Source organism: Lepidochelys kempii, chromosome 2 (genome assembly GCF_965140285.1).
Source record: "Lepidochelys kempii isolate rLepKem1 chromosome 2, rLepKem1.hap1, whole genome shotgun sequence".
Classification (NCBI taxonomy): domain Eukaryota; kingdom Metazoa; phylum Chordata; order Testudines; family Cheloniidae; genus Lepidochelys; species Lepidochelys kempii.
In genome coordinates, this window is record NC_136381.1 from 254980948 (window position 1) to 255002242 (window position 21295).

Here is a 21295-nt window from a genome sequence, read left to right on the forward strand (position 1 = left end):
TTAACAGATTCGCCCTCTAGCCATGTCTCCTGTTCCAGCCTCTCTCAAACTAATATCCCTTCTTTTGCGTTTCTTGGCTCGCTGTAGCAATGAAAGTTATTCCATTTGCTATAATAGCACTGTCAATCCTATTCCTGAGATGCTTGCAGAAGTGCAAGTTTCTTACAGAATATAGAAACCTGCATGTTAATCCCTAGTTATAAAGTGAAGAAAAAAATTAATTTGCAGTATGCATGGTTAAATGATTGTAATACAGTTGATTTAAATTCAAAGGGATTAGTACATGTGCCAATACTGGAAATATTCATTATGTTGGTAGTTCAGTAAAATCAAAATGTTCAGCTATGTAATTCTTTACTATTTTTGTTTCATAGATTTTGATGCAATCACTGATCCCATAATGAAAGCAAAAATGGTAGCTCTTAAAGGTATCAATAAAGTAATGGCACAGAGCAATATGGGGATGCCACCAATGGTTATGAACAGGTAGGCAAAAGATGACACTATTGTTTAAAGTAAAAGTGACCCAAAGTAATATAATTTTTAGCCACCAGCATCAATAGACCTGAAGAAGAGCTCTGTGTGTCTTGAAAGCTTGTGTCTCTCACCAACAGAAGTTGGTCCAATAAAAGATATGAGCTCACCCACCTTGTCCCTCTGGAGTCTGAAAACTCATTTTCAGCATCAGCAAATTATAGACCATCACAGCGAATCATAGTAGTAAGATGTGGGAAAAAGCCCATGTTATCATTTAGCTCATACTCTACGGCAAAATAGCATTGCTACTGGACTGGAATCAGAAGACCTGGGTTCCATTTTCAGCTCTACCACTGACCTATTGTAAGACTTTGGGCAAGCCACTTCATCTCTTTCTACCTGAGTTTCCTCATCTGTAAAATGTGTGATGATATATACAGTAGAACCTCAGAGTTATGAACATCAGAATTACGAACTCTCCGGTCAACCACACACCGCATTTGGAACCAGAAGTGTGCAATCACGTAGCAGCTCAGACCAAAAAAAAAAAGCAAATACAGTACAGTACTGTTTTAACCATAAGCTACTAAAACAATAAAGGGAAAGCAGCATTTTTCTTCTGCATAGTAAAGATCTATGAATCAAAATTGCTATTCAAGATTTAATTATTTTATTGTTATTACTGCCATAAATTTCCTAGTGCTTTTATCTAGACTAATTTTAAATGGTCCAAGCAATAGAGCTTCCAGCACTTCCCTCATAAGTCTCTACTCTATAGTGTAATAAAGCTGGACTGTTAGTAATGAAGACTTCACTATGGTGGTCCATGCCCTTGCCACTTCTAAGCTACATTACTGCAACTGTGTCTATTTGCAGCTACCCTAGAACAGTGTTTTTTAAAGCATGGGTCACAACCCACTACTGGATCGCAGCATGTAAGGCGCTGGGTCGCCTTGCTCTGGTCAGCACTGCCATTAAAAGTCCCGTTGACGGTGCTGCCCAGCTAAGGCAGGCTAGTGCCTACCTTTTCCGACACTGCACAGTGCCCCGGAAGCGGCCAGCAGCAGGTCCGGCTTCTAGGCAGGGGGGCCACAGGGCTCCGTACACTGCCCCCGCCCTGAGCACTGGCTCCACACTCCCATTGGCCAGTTGCTGGCCAATGGGAACTGGGGGGGTGGGCCTGCAGGCAAGAGTTGTGCGGAGCCGCTTGAGCACCTCTGCCTAGGAGCCAGACATGCAGCTGGCCACTTCCAGGCCACAGTACGGTCCGCGGTGCATCCCGGCTGCGTCGCTGACCAGGAACTGCCAGAGGTAAGTCCGTACCCCAACCCCATGCCCCAATCTCCTGCCACAGCCCTGAGCCCCCCCCAAACCTGAAACCACTTCCTGAACCCCAAACTCCTCATCCCCAGCCCCACCCCAGAGCCTGCATCCCCAACCCCCTGCCCCAGCCCTGAGCCTCCCCAAAACCAGAGCCCCTCCTGCACCCCAAACCCCTCATCCCCAGCCCAGAGCCCTGACTCCCTCCCACACCACAACCCCCTGCCCCAGCCCTGAGCCTCCCCAAAACCAGAGCCCCTCCTGCACCCCAAACCCCTCATCCCCAGCCCAGAGCCCTGACTCCCTCCCGCACCACAACCCCCTGCCCCAGCCCTGAGCCTCCCCAAAACCAGAGCCCCTCCTGCACCCCAAAGCCCTCATCCCCAGCCCAGAGCCCTGACTCCCTCCCACACCACAACCCCCTGCCCCAGCCCTGAGCCCCCCCCAAACCCAGAAGCCTTTCCTGCACCGCACACCCCTCATCCCTGGCTCCACCCCATAGCCTGCACCCCCAGCCCAAAGCCGTAACCCCCTTCCACACCCCAACCCCCTGCCCCAGCCCAGAGCTTGCTCCCACACCCTGAACCCCTCATTCCCGGCCCAACCCCATAGCCCTCACCCCCAACCCTCTGCCCCAGCCCTGAGCTCCTCCCACACCCCAAACCCCTCATCCCCAGCATCCATAATTTTCTTCAACTGGGTCCCCAGGAAAAAAATTCGAAAACCACTGCCCTCGAAGAGCACTTAGACACTTGTGCTAATGCAGATTGTAGTGACGCCCATCCTCAGTGGGCAGGATAACTGTGAGCACTGGCTTCCTCTTTGTTTCTAAATGCAATAAAAGGAATTGATTGTGATATTTAGAAGCCATGATCTAGGACACAGCCCCATGACAAATTCCATCTCCTTCTGTCTTGTCATTGGGGTTAAGCTCTTTGGGGTTCCATTTGTTGTTGCTCCCTGGAGTTACAGTGTCCCAGTTTAGCAGCAGTGCCTTTTAAAAAACTATTTATAATGCCCAAAATGCTGTTTACCCTAATTTGTGCAGGTATTTATACTGTGGTATCTAAGCACATTGAATCCTACTTTTTCCATCACATAGCATTTAAAATTCAAGCACAGAGACTTCTCGAGTGATCTGTATGTGTTCAGCTGTCCTTATGAATCATCACTGTTAGGAAACTCCAGGTAGCTCCTGGTATTAGGCAACATAAACCATTTTTAGTTAATGCCTTTGTGAATTATAAGGCACAACAGGTTGAACTTAAGACAAAGTGTTACAAGGGTGTAATAAGAAATATCATTTTCAAAATCTGGCAAGTAATTAGGATGTAGTAGTTCTAACAAATATCTCTAAAAGGTTGGAAGTTTTATTTTAGATCAAAATAATTTGAAACAATGCATCTGTACTAAAGTGCTCACTGGTTTTAAAAGTCTGTTATAGCTGATCTTTATGTATCAATAGGTTTCCCTTTATGGGTCAGCCAATGTCAGGAACGCAGACTAGCGAAGGCCAGAATCTTATGCAGCAACCAATTACACAGGTAACATAACTTAATATGACAGTTACAGCAGAAGTGTTTATAAATGATGAATATTTTATTTTCTTCTTAAAAGGAATTGTGATTTAGTCACTTTGCCTATACATTTTACTGATTTTTAGGATGGAAGTTTGACACCTCAGATTTCTAGGCCTAATCCTCCGAATTTTGGTCCTGGTTTTGTCAGTAAGTATAAACCTTATAATTTCTTGTATATGAACCTGGGGTTTCATATTGCAGTTTCTTTTTTAAAGGGAAATGTCACACATGAATACTTGATTGCCAAAAATGTTTTCCTAGCTCCACTAATTCTCTGGCTTACTTAAAATTTATCATTTCATAATTAAGATATTAATTCATAACAAAATACAAACTCTTAAAACATTAAAACAATATCAACATTTCATATTAACATTTTATCTAAAAAAAATCCTCAAAACATCGTGAGGAAAGATGGAAATTTATACAAATAGGAATCTGATAGTATTAATCATATAGAGTAATTAGTATTTTCCAATGGCAAAAGAATAGTAATTAATTATATATTAAACTACAGTCAGCTATCTCAAAAATCTAATAATGACTGCTGGCTCTCTATTGGAATAGTTATCCAAAATAACAAGTTATTTTTAATTTAAAAATGAAAAAGGTTTTTGCATCATCAGTCAAAAAGAAAAAAGATTTTTGGAATTTAGTTAAGCAAAGCTTGTCAGAAAACCAGAAAAACTAACTGCAGGAACCTCTACCTACAGAGAGAGCAATTTTAGTCATCCTGAATTGGTGTTTTTAGAAATACTTGGAAACGTGTATCTGTTTTAGTTGATACACCTAATATTTCATTTCCTCCTGCCCCGTCCCCAACAAACTGTAGTCCTTACATTCTATCATGAGAGAGATTTAACTGTAGATTTAAATACTGAACATTTTTTTACATATCCTAAGAAGTTTTTGTGTCTGTAAAAAATCTCCCCAAGTATTTAATAACAACAAAACAGAAGTAGCTAGATTCCCCCCTCCAGATATTGGAGGCCCAATGCACAAAATGCAGTTAGAAACTTTACTCGAGTTTTCTAGACTTTCTGGGAGGGATTTTCAATAACATTCAGCATTGATTTAACTATAATGAGACCAGATCTGGGCCAATATTGAGCCCTTTTGAAAATCCCACCCTCCTGGTTTTTTTTTGATGCAACAAGCAGTTACCCTTAACGAGGACATGTTAATATTTCAGTATGTTCAATCTCACTTTCCTGAGCCAAACATCTTTTCTCCACATCCACAAAGATATACTCTAACATTTCCACTCAGTTGTCACTTTGGGCAATATTATTAGACACAGAATCTAATCTAGCATTGAAGGAATCAAGGTATCCATTGAGAGTATGAATAGCTGTAAGAATTGAATCAGTAGATACACAAGATTCTGCAAGTGCGTGTAGTGCAGTGACAACTAAGGTAGAATAAGGTGGGTATTGGAGCACAAGGGAAGACCTATTTGTGCCAAAACCATTGTACATCATAAGGATATCTGCAAAACATGTTTATAATGGAGTTCTGTCCCTGTTTTTCTGTTTACTGTATCTATTGACTCACTTCTGGGTGACTGGGCAACAAATGGCAGATGAAATTCAATGTTGATAAATGCAAAGTAATGCACATTGGAAAATGTAATCCCAACTATACATATAAAATGATGGGGTCTGAATTAGCTGTTACCACTCAAGAAAGAGATCTGAACACATCCAAGTGAACAGAATGTTGGGAATCATTAAGTAAGGGATAAATAATAAAACAGGAAAATATCATATTGCCTCTATATAAATCCATGGTATGCCCACATCTTGAATACTGCATGCAGATGTGGTTGCCCCATCTCAAAAAGACAGATTGGACTTGGAAAAGGTTCAGAAAAGGACAACAAAAATTATTAGGGGTATGGAATGACTTCCATATGAGGAGAGATTAATAAGACTGGGACTTTTTAGCTTGGAAAAGAGATGACTAAGGGGGGATATGATAGAGCTCTATAAAATCCTGACTGGTGTGGAGAAAGTAAATAAGGAAGTGTTATTTACTCCTTCTCATAACACAAAAACTAGGTGCCACCAAATGAAATTAATAGGAAGCAGGACTAAAACAAACAAAGGGAAGTATTTTTTCACACAACGCACAGTCAACCTGTGGAACTCCTTGTCAGATGATGTTGTGAAGGCCAGCACTATAACAGGGTTCAAAAAAAAACTACATTCATGGAGGATAGGTCCATCAATGGCTATTAGGCAGGATGGGCAGGGAGGATGTCCCTAGCCACTGTTTGCCAGAAGCTGGGAATGGGTGACAGGGGATGGATCACTTGATGATTACCTGCTCTGTTCATTCCCTCTGGGGCACTTGCCATTGACCACTGTCGGAAGACAGGTTACTGGGCTAGATGGATCCTTGGTCTGACCCAGTATGGCATTTCTTATGTTCTATCATATGAGAAAACTGGTACTGTTCCCAGACCTGGCCTCCTTCTCCCCAATCCTAGACTGAAAGCAGCTGAGAATATTATTGGAAGTACAGTAGATTCTGCTTATTAGCAATCCCTCATTTGCCAGCAAAAAAAAGTTGCCATTATACAGCATTTGTCAATAAGCAGAAGGAAAGTTTGCAGGGCTGCAGCCAGGGAAGACGCATCCCAGTGCTTCCTTCGCTGGCTGCAGCCCCACAAACCTGCCTGCAGGCAGGGCAGCAGCAGGGAGGGAGGTTCCAGCCCAGATGAGCAGAGGCCTTGGGGGCCCACAGAGCTGCATGGTACCTCTCCCTGTGCTTCCAGGGGGTCGAAGCTCCTCACATCCCAGCTCTTCCTTCTCTAGGTGCAGCCCCCAGCAGTGTGCAGCCCAGAGAGCACAGGGAAAGGTTACCACATAACTCTAGCATCAAGGCTGCAGCCCCGCTCCCTGCTAGTGCCCGCCCATAGCCTCCCCTCCCAGTCTGCAGCCCCTCACTTCCTATGTAGACCCTGTGCACTGGCAGGTTTTCAAGGCTGCAGTCCCAGAAGGAAGCTCTGGGTTGTGCTGAGCACTGGGCACAGGTAGGTTCGTGTGGCTGCAGCCAAGGAAGGCATGTCCCAGCCCTTCCTTCCCTGGCTGCAGCTTTGCAAACCGCCTGTGTCTGGAGCCTTTGTTCCAAAAAAATGTTTGTAATAAGAGGCATGCCATTGTCAATATCCAGAGGCCATTAACATTAAAGTAAATGGAATGGGATTAGCTCCTGGCAAAACGTTGCTATTAGCCCGATGTTAATATCTGGGTTGCTAGTAAGCAGAATCTACTGTAACATGCTTTGCCCCCAGGAGATGGGTGAAGGAGCCTTGGGGTTACTCTGTAGTGATCCTGATAGCCAAACTACATTTACGAGCTCTGAGAAGAGTAATACCCAGTTATCTGCCAAAAAGGGCAATTTCTGTAGTAAAAAGCCATTTGGGACTGGAGGCCCTTGACTGAGAACTGGAGAAATATGCATTGTACATAAAAGACAAATAAAAAGCTCTCCTAAAATAAATAAATAACACTGAGACCCATTTTAAGTTGATCTTATTGCAGTGACTTCAGTAGTTCTTCAAAACAGTTTTTATTTTAATTAATAATTCTGTAGATGCTTGAGATTACAAATATCTCATGCAGTCTAATTTTTCTCAGTGATTTTTTTTATATTTCTTCCATTTCCTAGTGGTCTTATGTAAAAAAATAATATAAAGAGATTCCCTTCTCACTGAATACAATTTTAAACACTATCTGTGGTCAGAGATGAGGTGATTTGTTACATTAATGGGCATAACTTTATATTCTTCTTCAAGTGATTGCTCAGGTCGATTCCATTCTAGGTGTGCGCGCGCCCATGTGCACGGTCGTCAGAGATTTTTGCCTTAGCGGGATCCATAGGGCCAGCTGTAGCTGACCCCTTGAGTGCCGCGCTCAGGTGTCAGTATATCAGGCACTGCTGGCCCTGCGCCCTCTCAGTTCCTTCTTCCCGCCCATGGTGGTTAGTTGGAATGCCTTTCCTTGCATAGCAAGGGCTAGCGGTTTCATATCTTCTGACTTCAAGCCTTAGGACCTTGGAAATAATTGTTTATAGTTAAGGCTGTGAGTTTGTCATGGAGGTCATGGATTCCATGACTTTCCCTGACCTCCATGACTTCTGCAGCGGCTGGTGTGCCTGGCTCAGGGGCAGCTCAGGCAGCCCCTGCGCCAGGTGCACCAGCTGCTGCTGGGGCCGTCTCGGGCCACTGCCACCTCCCATCCTGCAGTAAAGTTTGTGTTGGGGAGGGAGCAGGAGCACGGGATGGGGTGAGGTGGGCTCTGGAGGGCTCCCCGGAAGCAGCAACATCCCCCTCCCTCAACTTCTAGGCGGAGGTGTGGCCAGGCAACTCTGTGCACGGCCTCCGCCCAGAGTGCTGGCTTCGCAGCTCCCATTGGCTGGGAACCACAGCCAGTGGGAACTGCGGGAGTGGTGCCTGCAGGCTGAGCCTGCGTGCAGAGCTGCCTGGCCACACCTCCGCCTAGGAGCTAAGCAGCATTGCAGCTACCCCTTTGGCCGGATCTGCTGTCCCAGAACCATGGAAGCCTTTTACACCCGAACCTGGCGGCACTGCACTTGATGGCTTGGCTACTGCATGTCTAAGCGTGGACGAATGGGCATGCTTGGCCCATGTTCAGTAGATTTTTCTGGGTAGCAGGAAACCCTCCACCAGAGTGACTTATGTGGCCAAATGGAAAAGGTTCACGTGCTGGGCCCCGGAATGAGGTATTCGGGCCGTGCAGGCCCACTGCAGAAGGTACTGGATTATCTGCTGCACCTCAAACTCCAAGATTTGTCCCTGTCATCAATCAAGGTCGACCTGATCACTATCTCGGCTTTCCATCCTCCGTTCCAACACAGGTCGATCTTCACTCACGACACAACAGCATGGCTTTTGAAAGGTCTGGAGCATCTCTACCTGCACGTCTGGGATCCTGTCCCCTCGGAACCTGAATCTTGTGATGTTGAGGCTCACGGAGCCTCCCTTTGAGCCTCTGGCTTCCTGCTGTCTCCTGCTTCTCTCCTGGAAGGTTGCGTTCCTGATCACAATAACATCAGCCCGCAGGGTGTCCAAGATTAGGGCACTCACTTCGGAGCCGCCCTATACAGTCTTCTACAAGGATAAAGTCCAGCTGTGAACTCACCCAGCATTTCTGCGCAAGGTCGTTTCCCAGTTTCATACTAGCATGGATATATACTTACCCATCTTCTTTCCAAAGCCTCATGTGTCAGATAAGGAGCTCAGGCTACACATCCTTCCATCCAGGATGTCAGGAGGGCACCAGCCTTCTACGTAGATAGAACAAAGCCATTCTGTAAGTCAGTGCAGTTGTTCGTTGCCGTGGCAGACAGAATGAAAGGTCGCCCAGTGTCTGCTAAGAGGATTTTGTCCTTGATCACGGCCTGTATCTGCTACTGCTATGAGCTGGTGAAAGTGCCTCTGCTGGCGATCGCGACTGCACACTTGACTAGGGCACAAGTGTCGTCAGCAGCCTTCCTGGCACAGATACCATTCCAAGAGATCTGTAGGGCCACTACCTAGTTGTCTGTCCACATGTTCGCATCTCATTATGCGCTTACCCAGCAAGCTCGAGACGACGTTGCCTTTGGCAGAGCAGTGCTGCAAGCTGCAAAACCGTGAACTCTGAGCCCACTTCCATTGATACTGCTTGTGAGTCACTTAGAATGGAATCAACATGAGCAAGCACTTGAAGAAGAAAAATTGGTTACCCACCTTTTGTAACTGTTGTTCTTCAAGATGTGTAGCTCATGTCCATTCCATTACCTGCCCTCCTACCCTTCTGTCAGAGTTGCCAGCAAGAAGGAGTTGAGAGGGCGTAGGGCTGGCAGCACCTGATGTACCAGCGCGTGAGCGTGGCACTCAAGGGGGCGCCACAGCTGGCCCTACGGATACCGCTAAGGCAAAAATCTCAGATAACTGTGCACATCTAGAATGGAATGGGCATGAGCAACACATCTCAAAAACCAACAGTTACGAAAGGTAGGTAACAATTTTTTTCAATCCCTTTGCTCTTATTACTCCTGTGGTCTGTGATTTCAATTGGCTATTTCAGTTGTGGTAAGGTGGTGTTTTTACCCTAGTATGCCCTACATGCTTTGTATCCTATCTGTTTGAGAGACTGCCTCTCCCCATGTGTTATGATCATCTGACATTCTTAAGTTTAGTTTAAACAGGAGGGGGCTGGTAGCAAAGTAAGGGTTTTCATTTCCCTTCTGGATCCACTAGAGCCCAAATTTGGTCATGACCAAATCATGGTACAAGATTCAGCTGTGCTCCTATGCTTCTCCTGTGTTGGGGGCTGATAGGGAGATAAATGGAATGATGGCATAGAGTTTGTTTTTGGGGAACTTGGTGGGGCTTAGATATTGTTTGGGATTTGAAAGCCTTTTTAGAAGTTCTATTTCTTTTTGTGCATTTTTGATGGATACTGTTGTTTTAAATTTTGTGCTGCACGTAGAAAATCTGAAAGCCACAATAAATAACTCCTCCATTTAAAACAAGAGTCCTTAGTATAATATTAATGGTTACTTTCCTTGTATTCCCTCCCCCACCCCAGATGATTCACAAAGAAAGCAATATGAAGAATGGCTACAAGAAACACAACAACTTCTTCAAATGCAACAGAAATACCTTGAAGAGCAAATTGGAGCACACAGAAAATCAAAAAAAGCGCTGTCAGCAAAACAACGCACTGCCAAAAAAGCTGGCCGTGAATTCCCAGAAGAAGATGCGGAACAGCTTAAGCATGTTACTGAGCAGCAAAGTATGGTCCAGAAACAGCTAGAACAGGTAACAATTTGGGGGGAGAAACAGGACAGCATCTTTTCTGTTTAATATTAAAGTGTAACACTATAAGATTACTTGTTCGTTTAAATCCACTAGATATGTATTGTAACTAGGGCTGTCAAATGATTAAAAAAATTAATCGTGATTAATTGCAAGATTAAAAATATTAATTGCAATTAATCATAGTTTTAATCACACTGTTAATAATAGAATACCAATTTAAATTTATTATAAGTATTTTTGGATTTTTTCTACATTTTCAAATATATTCATTTCAATGACAGTGCAGAATGCTAAGTGTACAGTGCTCATTTTATATTATTATTTGTATTAGAAATATTTGCACTGCAAAAAAAAATAAACAAAAGATAGTGAAATCTACAAGTCAAAGCATGAAGGGGCTTATGAACATTTAGCATCTCTGGCATGTAAATACCTTGCAATGCCGGCTACAAGAGTGCCATGCGAATGCCTGTTCTCACTTTCAGGTGACATTGTAAACAGGTAGCAGGCAGCATTATCTCCCGTAAATGGAAACAAATTGTTTGTCTTAGTGATTGACTGAACGAGAGGCAGGACTCAGTGGACTTGTAGGCTCTACAGTTTTACATTGTTTTGTTTTTGAGTGCAGTTATGTAACCAAAAAAAATTATTCATTTGTAAGTTACACTTTCATGATAAAAGAAAAGGAGTACTTGTGGCACCTTAGAGACTAACCAATTTATTTGAGCATGAGCTTTCGTGAGCTACAGCTCACTTCATCGGATGCATACCGTGGAAACTGCAGCAGACTTTATATATACACAGAGAATATGAAACAATACCTCCTCCCACCCCACTGTCCTGCTGGTAATAGCTTATCTAAAGTGATCATCAGGTTGGGCCATTTCCAGCACAAATCCAGGTTTTCTCACCCTCCACTCCCCCACACAAATTCACTCTCCTGCTGGTGATAGCCCATCCAAAGTGACAACTCTTTACACAATGTGCATGATAATCAAGTTGGGCCATTTCCTGCACAAATCCAGGTTTTCTCACATCCCCCCCACCCCCATACACACACAAACTCACTCTCCTGCTGGTAATAGCTCATCCAAACTGACCACTCTCCAAGTTTAAATCCAAATTAAACCAGAACATCTGGGGGGGGGGGGGGGTAGGAAAAAACAAGAGGAAATAGGCTACCTTGCATAATGACTTAGCCACTCCCAGTCTCTATTTAAGCCTAAATTAATAGTATCCAATTTGCAAATGAATTCCAATTCAGCAGTTTCTCGCTGGAGTCTGGATTTGAAGTTTTTTTGTTTTAAGATAGCGACCTTCATGTCTGTGATTGCGTGACCAGAGAGATTGAAGTGTTCTCCAACTGGTTTATGAATGTTATAATTCTTGACATCTGATTTGTGTCCATTTATTCTTTTACATAGAGACTGTCCAGTTTGACCAATGTACATGGCAGAGGGGCATTGCTGGCACATGATGGCATATATCACATTGGTGGATGTGCAGGTGAACGAGCCTCTGATAGTGTGGCTGATGTTATTAGGCCCTGTGATGGTGTCCCCTGAATAGATATGTGGGCACAATTGGCAACGGGCTTTGTTGCAAGGATAAGTTCCTGGGTTAGTGGTTCTGTTGTGTGGTATGTGGTTGTTGATGAGTATTTGCTTCAGGTTGCGGGGCTGTCTGTAGGCAAGGACTGGCCTGTCTCCCAAGATTTGTGAGAGTGTTGGGTCATCCTTTAGGATAGGTTGTAGATCCTTAATAATGCGTTGGAGGGGTTTTAGTTGGGGGCTGAAGGTGACGGCTAGTGGCGTTCTGTTATTTTCTTTGTTAGGCCTGTCCTGTAGTAGGTAATTACACAACAGTACTTGTATAAGGTGAATTGAAAAATACTGTTTCTTTTGTTTACCTTTTTACAGTGCAAATATTTGCAATAAAAATAATATAAAGTGAGCACTGTACACTTTGTATTCTGAATTGTAATTGAAATCAGTATATTTGAAAATGTAGAAAAACATCCAAATGTTTATAATAAATTTAAATTGGTATTCTATTATTGTTTAACAGTGCGATTAAAACTGCTCTTAATCATGATTAATTTTTTTAATCGAGTTAATTTGTTTTGAGTTAATTGCTTGAGTTAACTGTGATTAATTGACAGCCCTAATTGTAACTATTAAACACAGTGCAATTCATGTAAAAAACAAACAAACAACAAAACCCCTCATGTTTCACGAGTAATGTCAGTTATGAGATTCAGTTTCTCAGCATTACTGGAACTACAAGAAAAAACACTACAGTAGCAAAGGAAAAAAACCTGTTTTAAGAGTTTGGGAAGAGAGAGACTGGGTGGCAGCAGTGCGAGGGAAAGCCAGAGTCTATTCAGATGCACTGTCAATTATATAAGAATAGGAACATCTTGAAATATACGGCTATATTTCAACTGAAGGAATCCTTCACCTGAAGGAATCTATCAACTAAGGGTTTTCTCTCCAATTTTATCATATCACCAGTTTCACTTGGTAGCATTCTACCTTTGTAATTGCCAGTTATGTGTCATTTATTTTATATTTTCCTGTTCAAATGCCTTCTTTTATTAAAGTTTAATTCCATATTTTTGAATGATCTTCCTTTGTTTTGTGAAAAACAAGAAATTCATAGAGAATACTCGGAGAGAGCTTATCATGTTACATGGTCACTATATAAAATAGTCACAGTTCAGAAGAAATCTGTTACTAAAGCTGTGCTGAGTGCAGTTGAGGAGCCTCTTTCTTATTCTTTAGAATTTAAGCCCAGGGTATCAAACTCATTTGGAGGACAGGGGTGCACTTGTGGGCCGGGATATAATGTAAAGACTTTATGGTACCCGCAGCCCACAGCAGATATTCCACTGATGTCAGTAGGAAGTTTGCACAGTGATTTTTTTCTGAAGTAACGAAGCTTTATTTATTATTTGTATAGCAGTCACTCTCATTCGCTAAGAAAATATTAGAATATTAGAGGTCCACTTTAGACCTCTGCTACTTCTACCTTTTGTTTCTCTTCCTTCCTCCTCATCTTCTCTCTGTTTCTCTCCCTTCCTCGGTCTTTCATTTCTGTTCTACCCTCAGTATCTCCTTCCCTGCAATAACTCCCAGATCTCACCCCTTTTATGTGCTGAAATGTGCTTTAGCATGGACACTCCCATCAGATTAATACGGAGAGAGGAGGTCACAGTTTTTAGTCATTGTTTCAGTCTGGCTGCAGACTAGGGCAAACATCATGACATCAGTTTACCTTGGCTCATGTTTGAAAAGTAATCTCTGCAGCCATGAGGGTTAGAAACTGACTTTTTTTTAAAAAGTGAAGAATTCTGCAGTGTGTGAGGCCATCATGCAAGTCACATAACTACATCATGTCACTGGATCCAGCCCACAAACTGTATATTTGACACACCTGACCTAGGTCCTGATTCCTCAAAGCACTTAAACTTGTGCTTAACTTTCATCGAATTTTTAAGTCCCATTGAAGTCAATGGGGTTAAAGTTAAGCATGTATTTTTAATTGCTCCAGTAAACTGAGGCCTTATGTCTTTGGCCAGCAGTGTTGGGCACAGTATTCTGCAAGGCATAATTGAGCAATTGTCGGTCGTATCTTCTTGCAATGGATATCTGTTCGTGAAGTATAGAATGTTTCTTGCCTTTTCTTTCCAATTTGTAGAAAGAGCATTTTCCTAGAAGGGGCTTGGTGCAATTCTGTAGAGACAGATGTGATGGGAAGATGAAGCAACCAAATATAGTTTAATTTAAAAATTTTTTAACAACAATAGATCATGGATAAAGGAAACTTTTTTCATACAATATTGGTAATAATGCCTTGCACATACTCTACTTCATTCTAGTCTTATGCTTCTGTTACAGTTGCTAGCCATGATATTAATGATAGATAATTATGGCCTGTTAGTTAAGGTTGTTTTATTTTCTATTATTTTATAAACCTAAATTGCATTTGATGCCAGAAGGTGCCGAGCTCCCTCAGCTTCCTTTGAAGTCAGTGATGCCCTGATTAAGAACAACACTTAAACATATGCTTAAGTGGAACTTAAACGTGCTCGAATTTAAATATGTGCTTAAATGTTTTTCTGAACAAAGGCCTGAAAGCTGAAGGGTGCTTAGCTGGCTCCAGGCTCAAGCCCCAGTGCCTATTGCCATTGGGCCAAAAGAAATCTGATGAGGTTCAACAAGGACAAGTGCAGAGTCCTGCACTTAGGATGGAAGAATCCCATGCACCGCTACAGGCTAGGGACCAAATGGCTAGGCAGCAGTTCTACAGAAAAGGACCTAGGGGTTACAGTGGACGAGAAGCTGGATATGAGTCAACAGTGTGCCCTTGTTGCCAAGAAGGCCAATGGCATTTTGGGATGTAGAAGTAGGGGCATTGCCAGCAGAACAAGGGACGTGATCATTCCCCTCTATTTGACATTGGTGAGGCCTCATCTGGAGTACTGTGTCCAGTTTTGGGCCCCACACTACAAGAAGGACGTGGAAAAATTGGAAAACATCCAGCGGAGGGCAACAAAAATGATTAGGGGACTGGAACACATGACTTATGAGGAGAGGCTGAGGGAACTGGGATTGTTTAGTCTGCGGAAGAGAAGAATGAGGGGGGGATTTGATAGCTGCTTTCAACTAGCTGAAAGGGCGTTCTAAAGAGGATGGATCTAGACTGTTCTCAATGGTAGCAGATGACAGAACATGGAGTAATGGTCTCAAGTTGCAGTGAGGGAGGTTTAGGTTGGATATTAGGAAAATCTTTTTCACTAGGAGGGTGATGAAACACTGGAATGCGTTACCTAGGGAGGTGGTGGAATCTCCTTCCTTGGATATTTTTAAGGTCAGGCTTGACAAAGCCCTGGCTGGGATGATTTAAGTGGGGAATGGTCCTGCTTTGAGCAGGGGGTTGGATTAGATGACTTCCTGAGGTCCCTTCCAACCCTGATATTCTATGATTCTATGACTGCAATCAAGCTTCCACTGTACATTTAATACCAAAGGTATATCTCTATAGAGCCTGCACTTCAGGTGCTCTAGAGCTTTTTTAAAATAGTCTTTACTTTAAATGTTTTTTTCACATAAATACAAACATTAGTAACAAATAAAACAAAAGTCACTACTTGGCAAATGTCAGTAACATATATTTTTATGCATAATTTATTTCTTATTTACCTATATATTGCAAGTTCTCTGCAGTTTTGAATAGTGCTGCATAATGAAACTATAGTTTAAAGATCAGCGCTGCTTCTGAAATATTGTCCCTTATTCTGGTTCTTTGTGGTTGTATGTTGTGTAATCAGTTAATAGTATGGAGATTGGCATTGGGAAGGATTGCACTCTTTTTGGTTAGATGATGGATATTGGACATGAAATGACTAAGTAAATAAGCTTAATGTGTTCCAGTGCCGATCTTGGACAAGCCTCATTTTCCAATGAAATAATTTCAATGTGGTATATCCTGTATATTTGAGGTCTATTATATATTAAGTAGAAACTTGTAGAGATGAGTAATGACTTGTCTAAATTTCAGATTCGAAAACAGCAAAAGGAACATGCAGAGCTCATTGAGGAATATCGAATCAAGCAGCAGCAGCAACAGTGTGGGATAACACCACATGCTATAATGCCAGGAGTCCAGTCTCAGCCACCTATGGTTCCAGGAGGAACACCACCAGTAATGAATCAGCAAAACTTCCCCATGGTAGCACAACAACTCCAGCATCAGCAGCACACAGTTGTAATTCCTGGGCAATCCAACCCAGCCAGAATGCCAAATTTACCTGGGTGGCAACCTGCAACTGCTCCTCCAAATCACCTCCCCCTCAATGCTCCAAGGATGCAGCCTCCAATGACGCAGTTGCCAATGAATCCTGGCACACCAACTCCAGTGCCAAGTTCCAATGCAAATGCACAGTCAGGACCACCACCAAGGGTTGAATTTGATGATAATAACCCATTTAGTGAAAGTTTTCAAGAGCGGGAACGAAAGGAGCGTTTACGAGAGCAGCAGGAACGGCAACGAATACAGCTTATGCAGGAGGTGGACCGACAGAGGGCTTTGCAGCAGAGGATGGAAATGGAACAACATGGCATGATAGGGTCAGACTTAAGTAATAGAGCTTCCTTGTCTCAGATACCTTTCTTTAACTCTGACCTATCCTGTGATTTCATGCCGCCTCCACGACCCCTTCAGCAATCTCCACAGCAGCAAATGGGGCAAGTTTTGCAACAAGGCCCTGTGAACTCACCACCTGCAGTAAATTTTTTGCAAAGCAATGAGCGAAGACCACTGGGGCCTGCCCCTTTTGGATCTGAACCACCGTCAATTCCTGGTGGATCCCCTAACTACCATTCTGTAAAACAATCCCATGGCAGTATCTCTGGGACCAGCTTCACGCAGAACCAAGTAAGGCCTCCATTTGTGCCTGGTATACCTGCAGGACTTCCAGCAGCTGGTAGTGGTCCTTCATGTGGCCAAGATACCAGCATGTCCCATGCACCAAATTTCCCTGGATCAAGTCAGTCTCTCATTCAGCTGTACTCTGATATAATTCCAGAAGAGAAAGGAAAAAAGAAAAGGACACGAAAAAAGAAAAAGGATGATGATGCTGAGTCAATAAAAGCCCCATCAACTCCACATTCAGATATAACTGCACCCCCAACTCCAGCTGTTTCAGATTCTACCTCTACCCCAACAGTTAGCACACCCAGTGAACTTACTCATCATCAGGATGAGTCAGCGGAGCTAACAGGCTCATCAACAACAAATGCTGTGGAGAACTCGCCTTCCTTAGAGCTGGAATGTAAGCATTCCAATAGTGGTTTGCTCCAAAAGAAATTGCCTCAGAAATCAAGTGTAAATCCTGAGACTGAAAAGGGCAAGACAGATGTGCCTGCCAGCATTCAGGAAATTAAACTGGAAAAAGCAGAATCTGATCAATGTTCTGTTCAAGCTGAGCCTAAAACAGAGAATCAAAGTGGTATTACGATAGAAGAAGATAAGGCCTCGCCGCACCCTGCCTCTTCAGCACAGAGTCCAGCACAATCAACCAGCACCCCAGCAGCAAAAGGGGAGTCAGGGAATGAACTGCTGAAACACTTGCTTAAAAATAAAAAATCATCCTCTCTTTTAAATCAGAAATCAGAGAACAGCTGCCGATCAGAAGAAGAAAGTGCTGGGGACAACAAACTAGTGGAGAAACAGAACCCAGCTGAAGGAATGGTAAGGTGGTTGTTTTTGAAATGCATATCAACATGTAAAGGGCCAGGTGGTGACAATTTAGTGCCAAGCAAGGGGCAGCAAGTTGTGATGCCTCTGGAGCAGCCCCATTGCAGAGAAGGGGAGAATCCCCAAAACACTAATCTCCATCCCAGTCTCCCTGCTGCTCTGATGCAGGGGTAAACCTGTTGCAATGTATGCTCTGCAGTATGGTGTGCAGTTAGCTGTGCCAATGGGGGAAGAGGTGGAATCAAGGCTCTGCCCAGCTGAGCAAGGGTGGGACGTTAGCAGCTCACAGATTCCAAGGCCAGAATGGTCCATTGTGATCACCTAGTGTGACCTCCTGTATAACACAGGCCTAGAACTGCCCCAAAATAATTCCTAGAGCAGAGCTTTTGGAAAAATATCCAGCCTTGATTTAAAAATTGTCAGTGATGGAGAATCCACCGTGACTCTTAGTAAGTTGTTCTGATGGTTAATTACTTTCCCAGTTAAAAATATACGCTTATTTCCAATCTGAATTTGTCTATCTTCAACTTCCAGCCATTGGAGGACGATATACCTTTCTCTGCTAGACTGAAGAGTCCATTATTAATTATTTGTTCTCATGTAGGTAGTTACAGATTGTAATCAAGTTACTTCTTGATCTTCTCTTTGTTAAACTAAATTGATTGAGCTCCTTGAGTCTGTCACTGTAAGACAGGTTTTCTAATCCTTTAATCATTCTCATGTCTCTTCTCTGAACCCTCTCCAACTTATCAGTATCCTTCTTGAATTGTGAACAACGGAACTGGACACAGTATTCCTGCAGCAGTTCCACCAGTGCCAAATACAGAGGAAAATAATCTCTCTAATCCTACTTGAGATTCCCCTATTTATGCATCCAAGGATGGCATTACCCTTTTAGCCACAGCATTGCACTGGGAGGCCGTGTTCAGCTGGTTATCCACCATGGCCCCCAAGTCCTTTTCAGGGCCCCCGAGTCCCCAAATACAGAACAGCAATATTTATTGAACACTCTGCCTCTTCTGTATTATTACTGATAATTCTACCATTTCCATCTAGTGGACGAGTACCATTGTTAGGATTCTTTTTATTTCTAGTATTCTTAAGAGACTCCTCCTTATTGTCCTTAACTCTGCAGAGGTAGCACAGGTGCAAGGGAGTAAGGGCACCTTATCCGCACACTCTCCCAACTCACTTGCACACAGCACAGGCCACAATCTGCCCCGAAGTAAATCGGCCACTTCAGAAGGACTCATTTTTAATATAATACAGTAGTTCAGCCTGTTCACAAATGAATATCCCTAAAAATAATACAAAGGTTAATTTTTTTCTATAGACAATCATCATTTTAAAACTGGCACATTTCTAATGTTTACCAAGAGTAATGCTGGGGTTTAAATTCTGTTTTTTTCATGTCAGCAGAACTATATATCAGTACATTTCTTTTGTATCGTGGCTCCTGTCCTCAATGTTCCAAGCATCAACTACCTCCACTTTTTGACTATTTTCTAAAGATTCCTACTCGAAAGATCTGGCAGTATAGGAGAGGGAAAAAAGTGTTCCAAACCTCCTAATTGTGCGTGTATCCCCATGGTCTTTTCATTTGTCTGTAACATCCACTTGTTTCCTATCTTAAATTAGGCCCAGGTGCGGCTTCCATGCTCTGCACAGACAAGGAGCCTGCTCATGTGTATGAGCCTGCAGATTTGGACCTTAACTTACAAACCCTTCAAGTCAGGGACTATCTTTTCCCTACATTTGTACAGCACCTAGCCCAATGGTACCCTAATCCAGTTTGAGACCTCTGGGCAGCTCTGCAAATAATAATGTTTATTATTTAGAGTGTTCCCTTTTTGTCAGATAAATAAGCACATCTGCTGAATGAATGACAAGGCTGACAGCTAAGGTGTTTATAGCAAGTAAACTCAGAAGACAATACTGGCATTAGGGTTTATTAGCCCAGGATAGTGATATTGCCTAATTACTAGAATGCAATCTCAGACTTTTAGTATTGTACATTTTAAATGTAACATTCAAATTTTAATTTCAGTAATTTCAGATTAAAAAATAATTTTCCTATTTCTCATGAAAGGTTAATTGCCTGAATATATATAAATCCTTTTGGGCCTTCCTTTTCCACTCTAGTCATCCACCTTCTCTCCCTCCTCACTTTTCTCTGTCTTACAGTGCTGGCTATTAAAAAAAAAACTTTTAAAAAATGTTGTCTTTACCGACAGTTGCCACTCTCTCTGCAATACGGCAGTATTTCCTTATATTTGGCATAGGAATTAACTGCTGTATCTTGGGAAAAGGGCTTTGATAACTGCTGACTTTTTAATAGTAACTGCTGTGTTAATTGGATACAGTCCCATTTCCTCGCCCTGATTATTAGTGAGCAAAGCTCATCTCTCTACAGTAACTTTGATATTTATTGGTTTACATTGTGTTACAAAGTGAATTGACAGAGGCTGGGTACTTCTGATAAATTTTTTAAATTATATATGTAAACTTACATGTATGAGAGGAAGAGACAAGAATCAAAAGGTGTTCCCCTTCATCAGTTTTCCAGCTCTATTTTCTTTGCCTTTCGGTAATTTTTTTCTACTTTTAAGTAAATTTTGTAGTTTTTCTGGTTTAGTTGAAGAGTAGTCAGAAGCTGAGGCAACTGTCTTTGCAGTTGGCAAAGAAGTTAAAAAAATTTGAATACAAGAATCAATCAGAGAAGAGATATTTGCATATTCATAGTATGATTGAGAAATAATTGTACAATTAATATGGAAATCCCTGTACTCTGGCTAAAATTGGCTAACAGCCAATCAGAGTACAGATACTCGCATAGTTATGGAAATCAGACATGCAAGACTCAAGCAGAATGCAGGGAAATGTATAACTTGGGAAAATCTGCAATTATGCATTAGAGAACATATGGTATGCCTGCACTCTAGCTGAGGCAATTCTATTTCTCAGTAACATTTCTATAGCTAATAGTTTTACTAGTATGGGGCGGAAACTGTATCATCAGGTTAATGGCTGTTGGATAATTTAATTATTAAAAAAGGGTAGAGGTAGGAAAACTGGTGGGGAGGGAAAGCAGGATCTGCTCACCCCAATCACTTTATTGTTAGCATGTCTGGTATTTTGTTGTCATCCTAGTTTTCCCCTCCGATTGTGTTGTGACTCCATGAAATCTTAACACAGCCTGGAAGCAAAATAAAGTCAGCTCGGAGTGAATGAAATCTGATAAAAATAACTGGAAGTGGGTGGTGAGGGGTTGGTAGTATAAACAGATGTTAGGAATCCATCACTGAAAGGTATACTGAGGGAGTGATTTGGGGTTTCCGTGATGTAAAGTATGATTACAGCAGGTTAGATCAATAATTGAAATACTGAATATTTTAGTCTTTCTTTTTACTTCACCCTGTCACTTGCACCATTAAATCCTATGCTAATTGTTTTACACAGTTATCTCTTTATATGAAGAAATGCATTAAAAGTATTGTTGTGAAACTATTTTTTTTGTACTCAGTACAAAGCAAAATTGTTAGTTTTAGCCATAAATCAACATTTGTCTCAGAATATATTTACATTAAGTGAACCTTTGTGAATTGTTCCTGAAGCCAGTTCTTCTTTTATTATGCCCTAGTGAATACCCCTAATTAAGGGTATAAGTTTTAGCAAACATTCAGAAGACACTTCTGGTCTATAATTTTTAAGGACATTTGTAGGCATCAATGGAGTTAATGATAGTTCATATATTGTATTGTGGACTCAAAAACAGCAGTTACAATTGTCAGTGTGGTGGAAAAGTGAACAAAGTATAAACTAC

At 42.2% G+C, this 21295-nt stretch overlaps 1 protein-coding gene across 19 annotated transcripts in view; it reads left to right on the forward strand.

Moving 5' to 3' along the window:
- KMT2C (lysine methyltransferase 2C) overlaps positions 1-21295 on the forward strand; it is a 336413-nt gene that overhangs the window by 294077 nt on the left and 21041 nt on the right. For all 19 annotated transcript variants that reach the window (XM_073334588.2, XM_073334594.2, XM_073334591.2 and 16 more), the window contains 5 exons: positions 375-486; positions 3263-3341; positions 3461-3524; positions 9980-10212; positions 15775-17466. In XM_073334588.2, the coding sequence (XP_073190689.2) occupies positions 375-486; positions 3263-3341; positions 3461-3524; positions 9980-10212; positions 15775-17466 (2180 nt within the window). The remainder of the gene's footprint in view (positions 1-374; positions 487-3262; positions 3342-3460; positions 3525-9979; positions 10213-15774; positions 17467-21295) is intronic.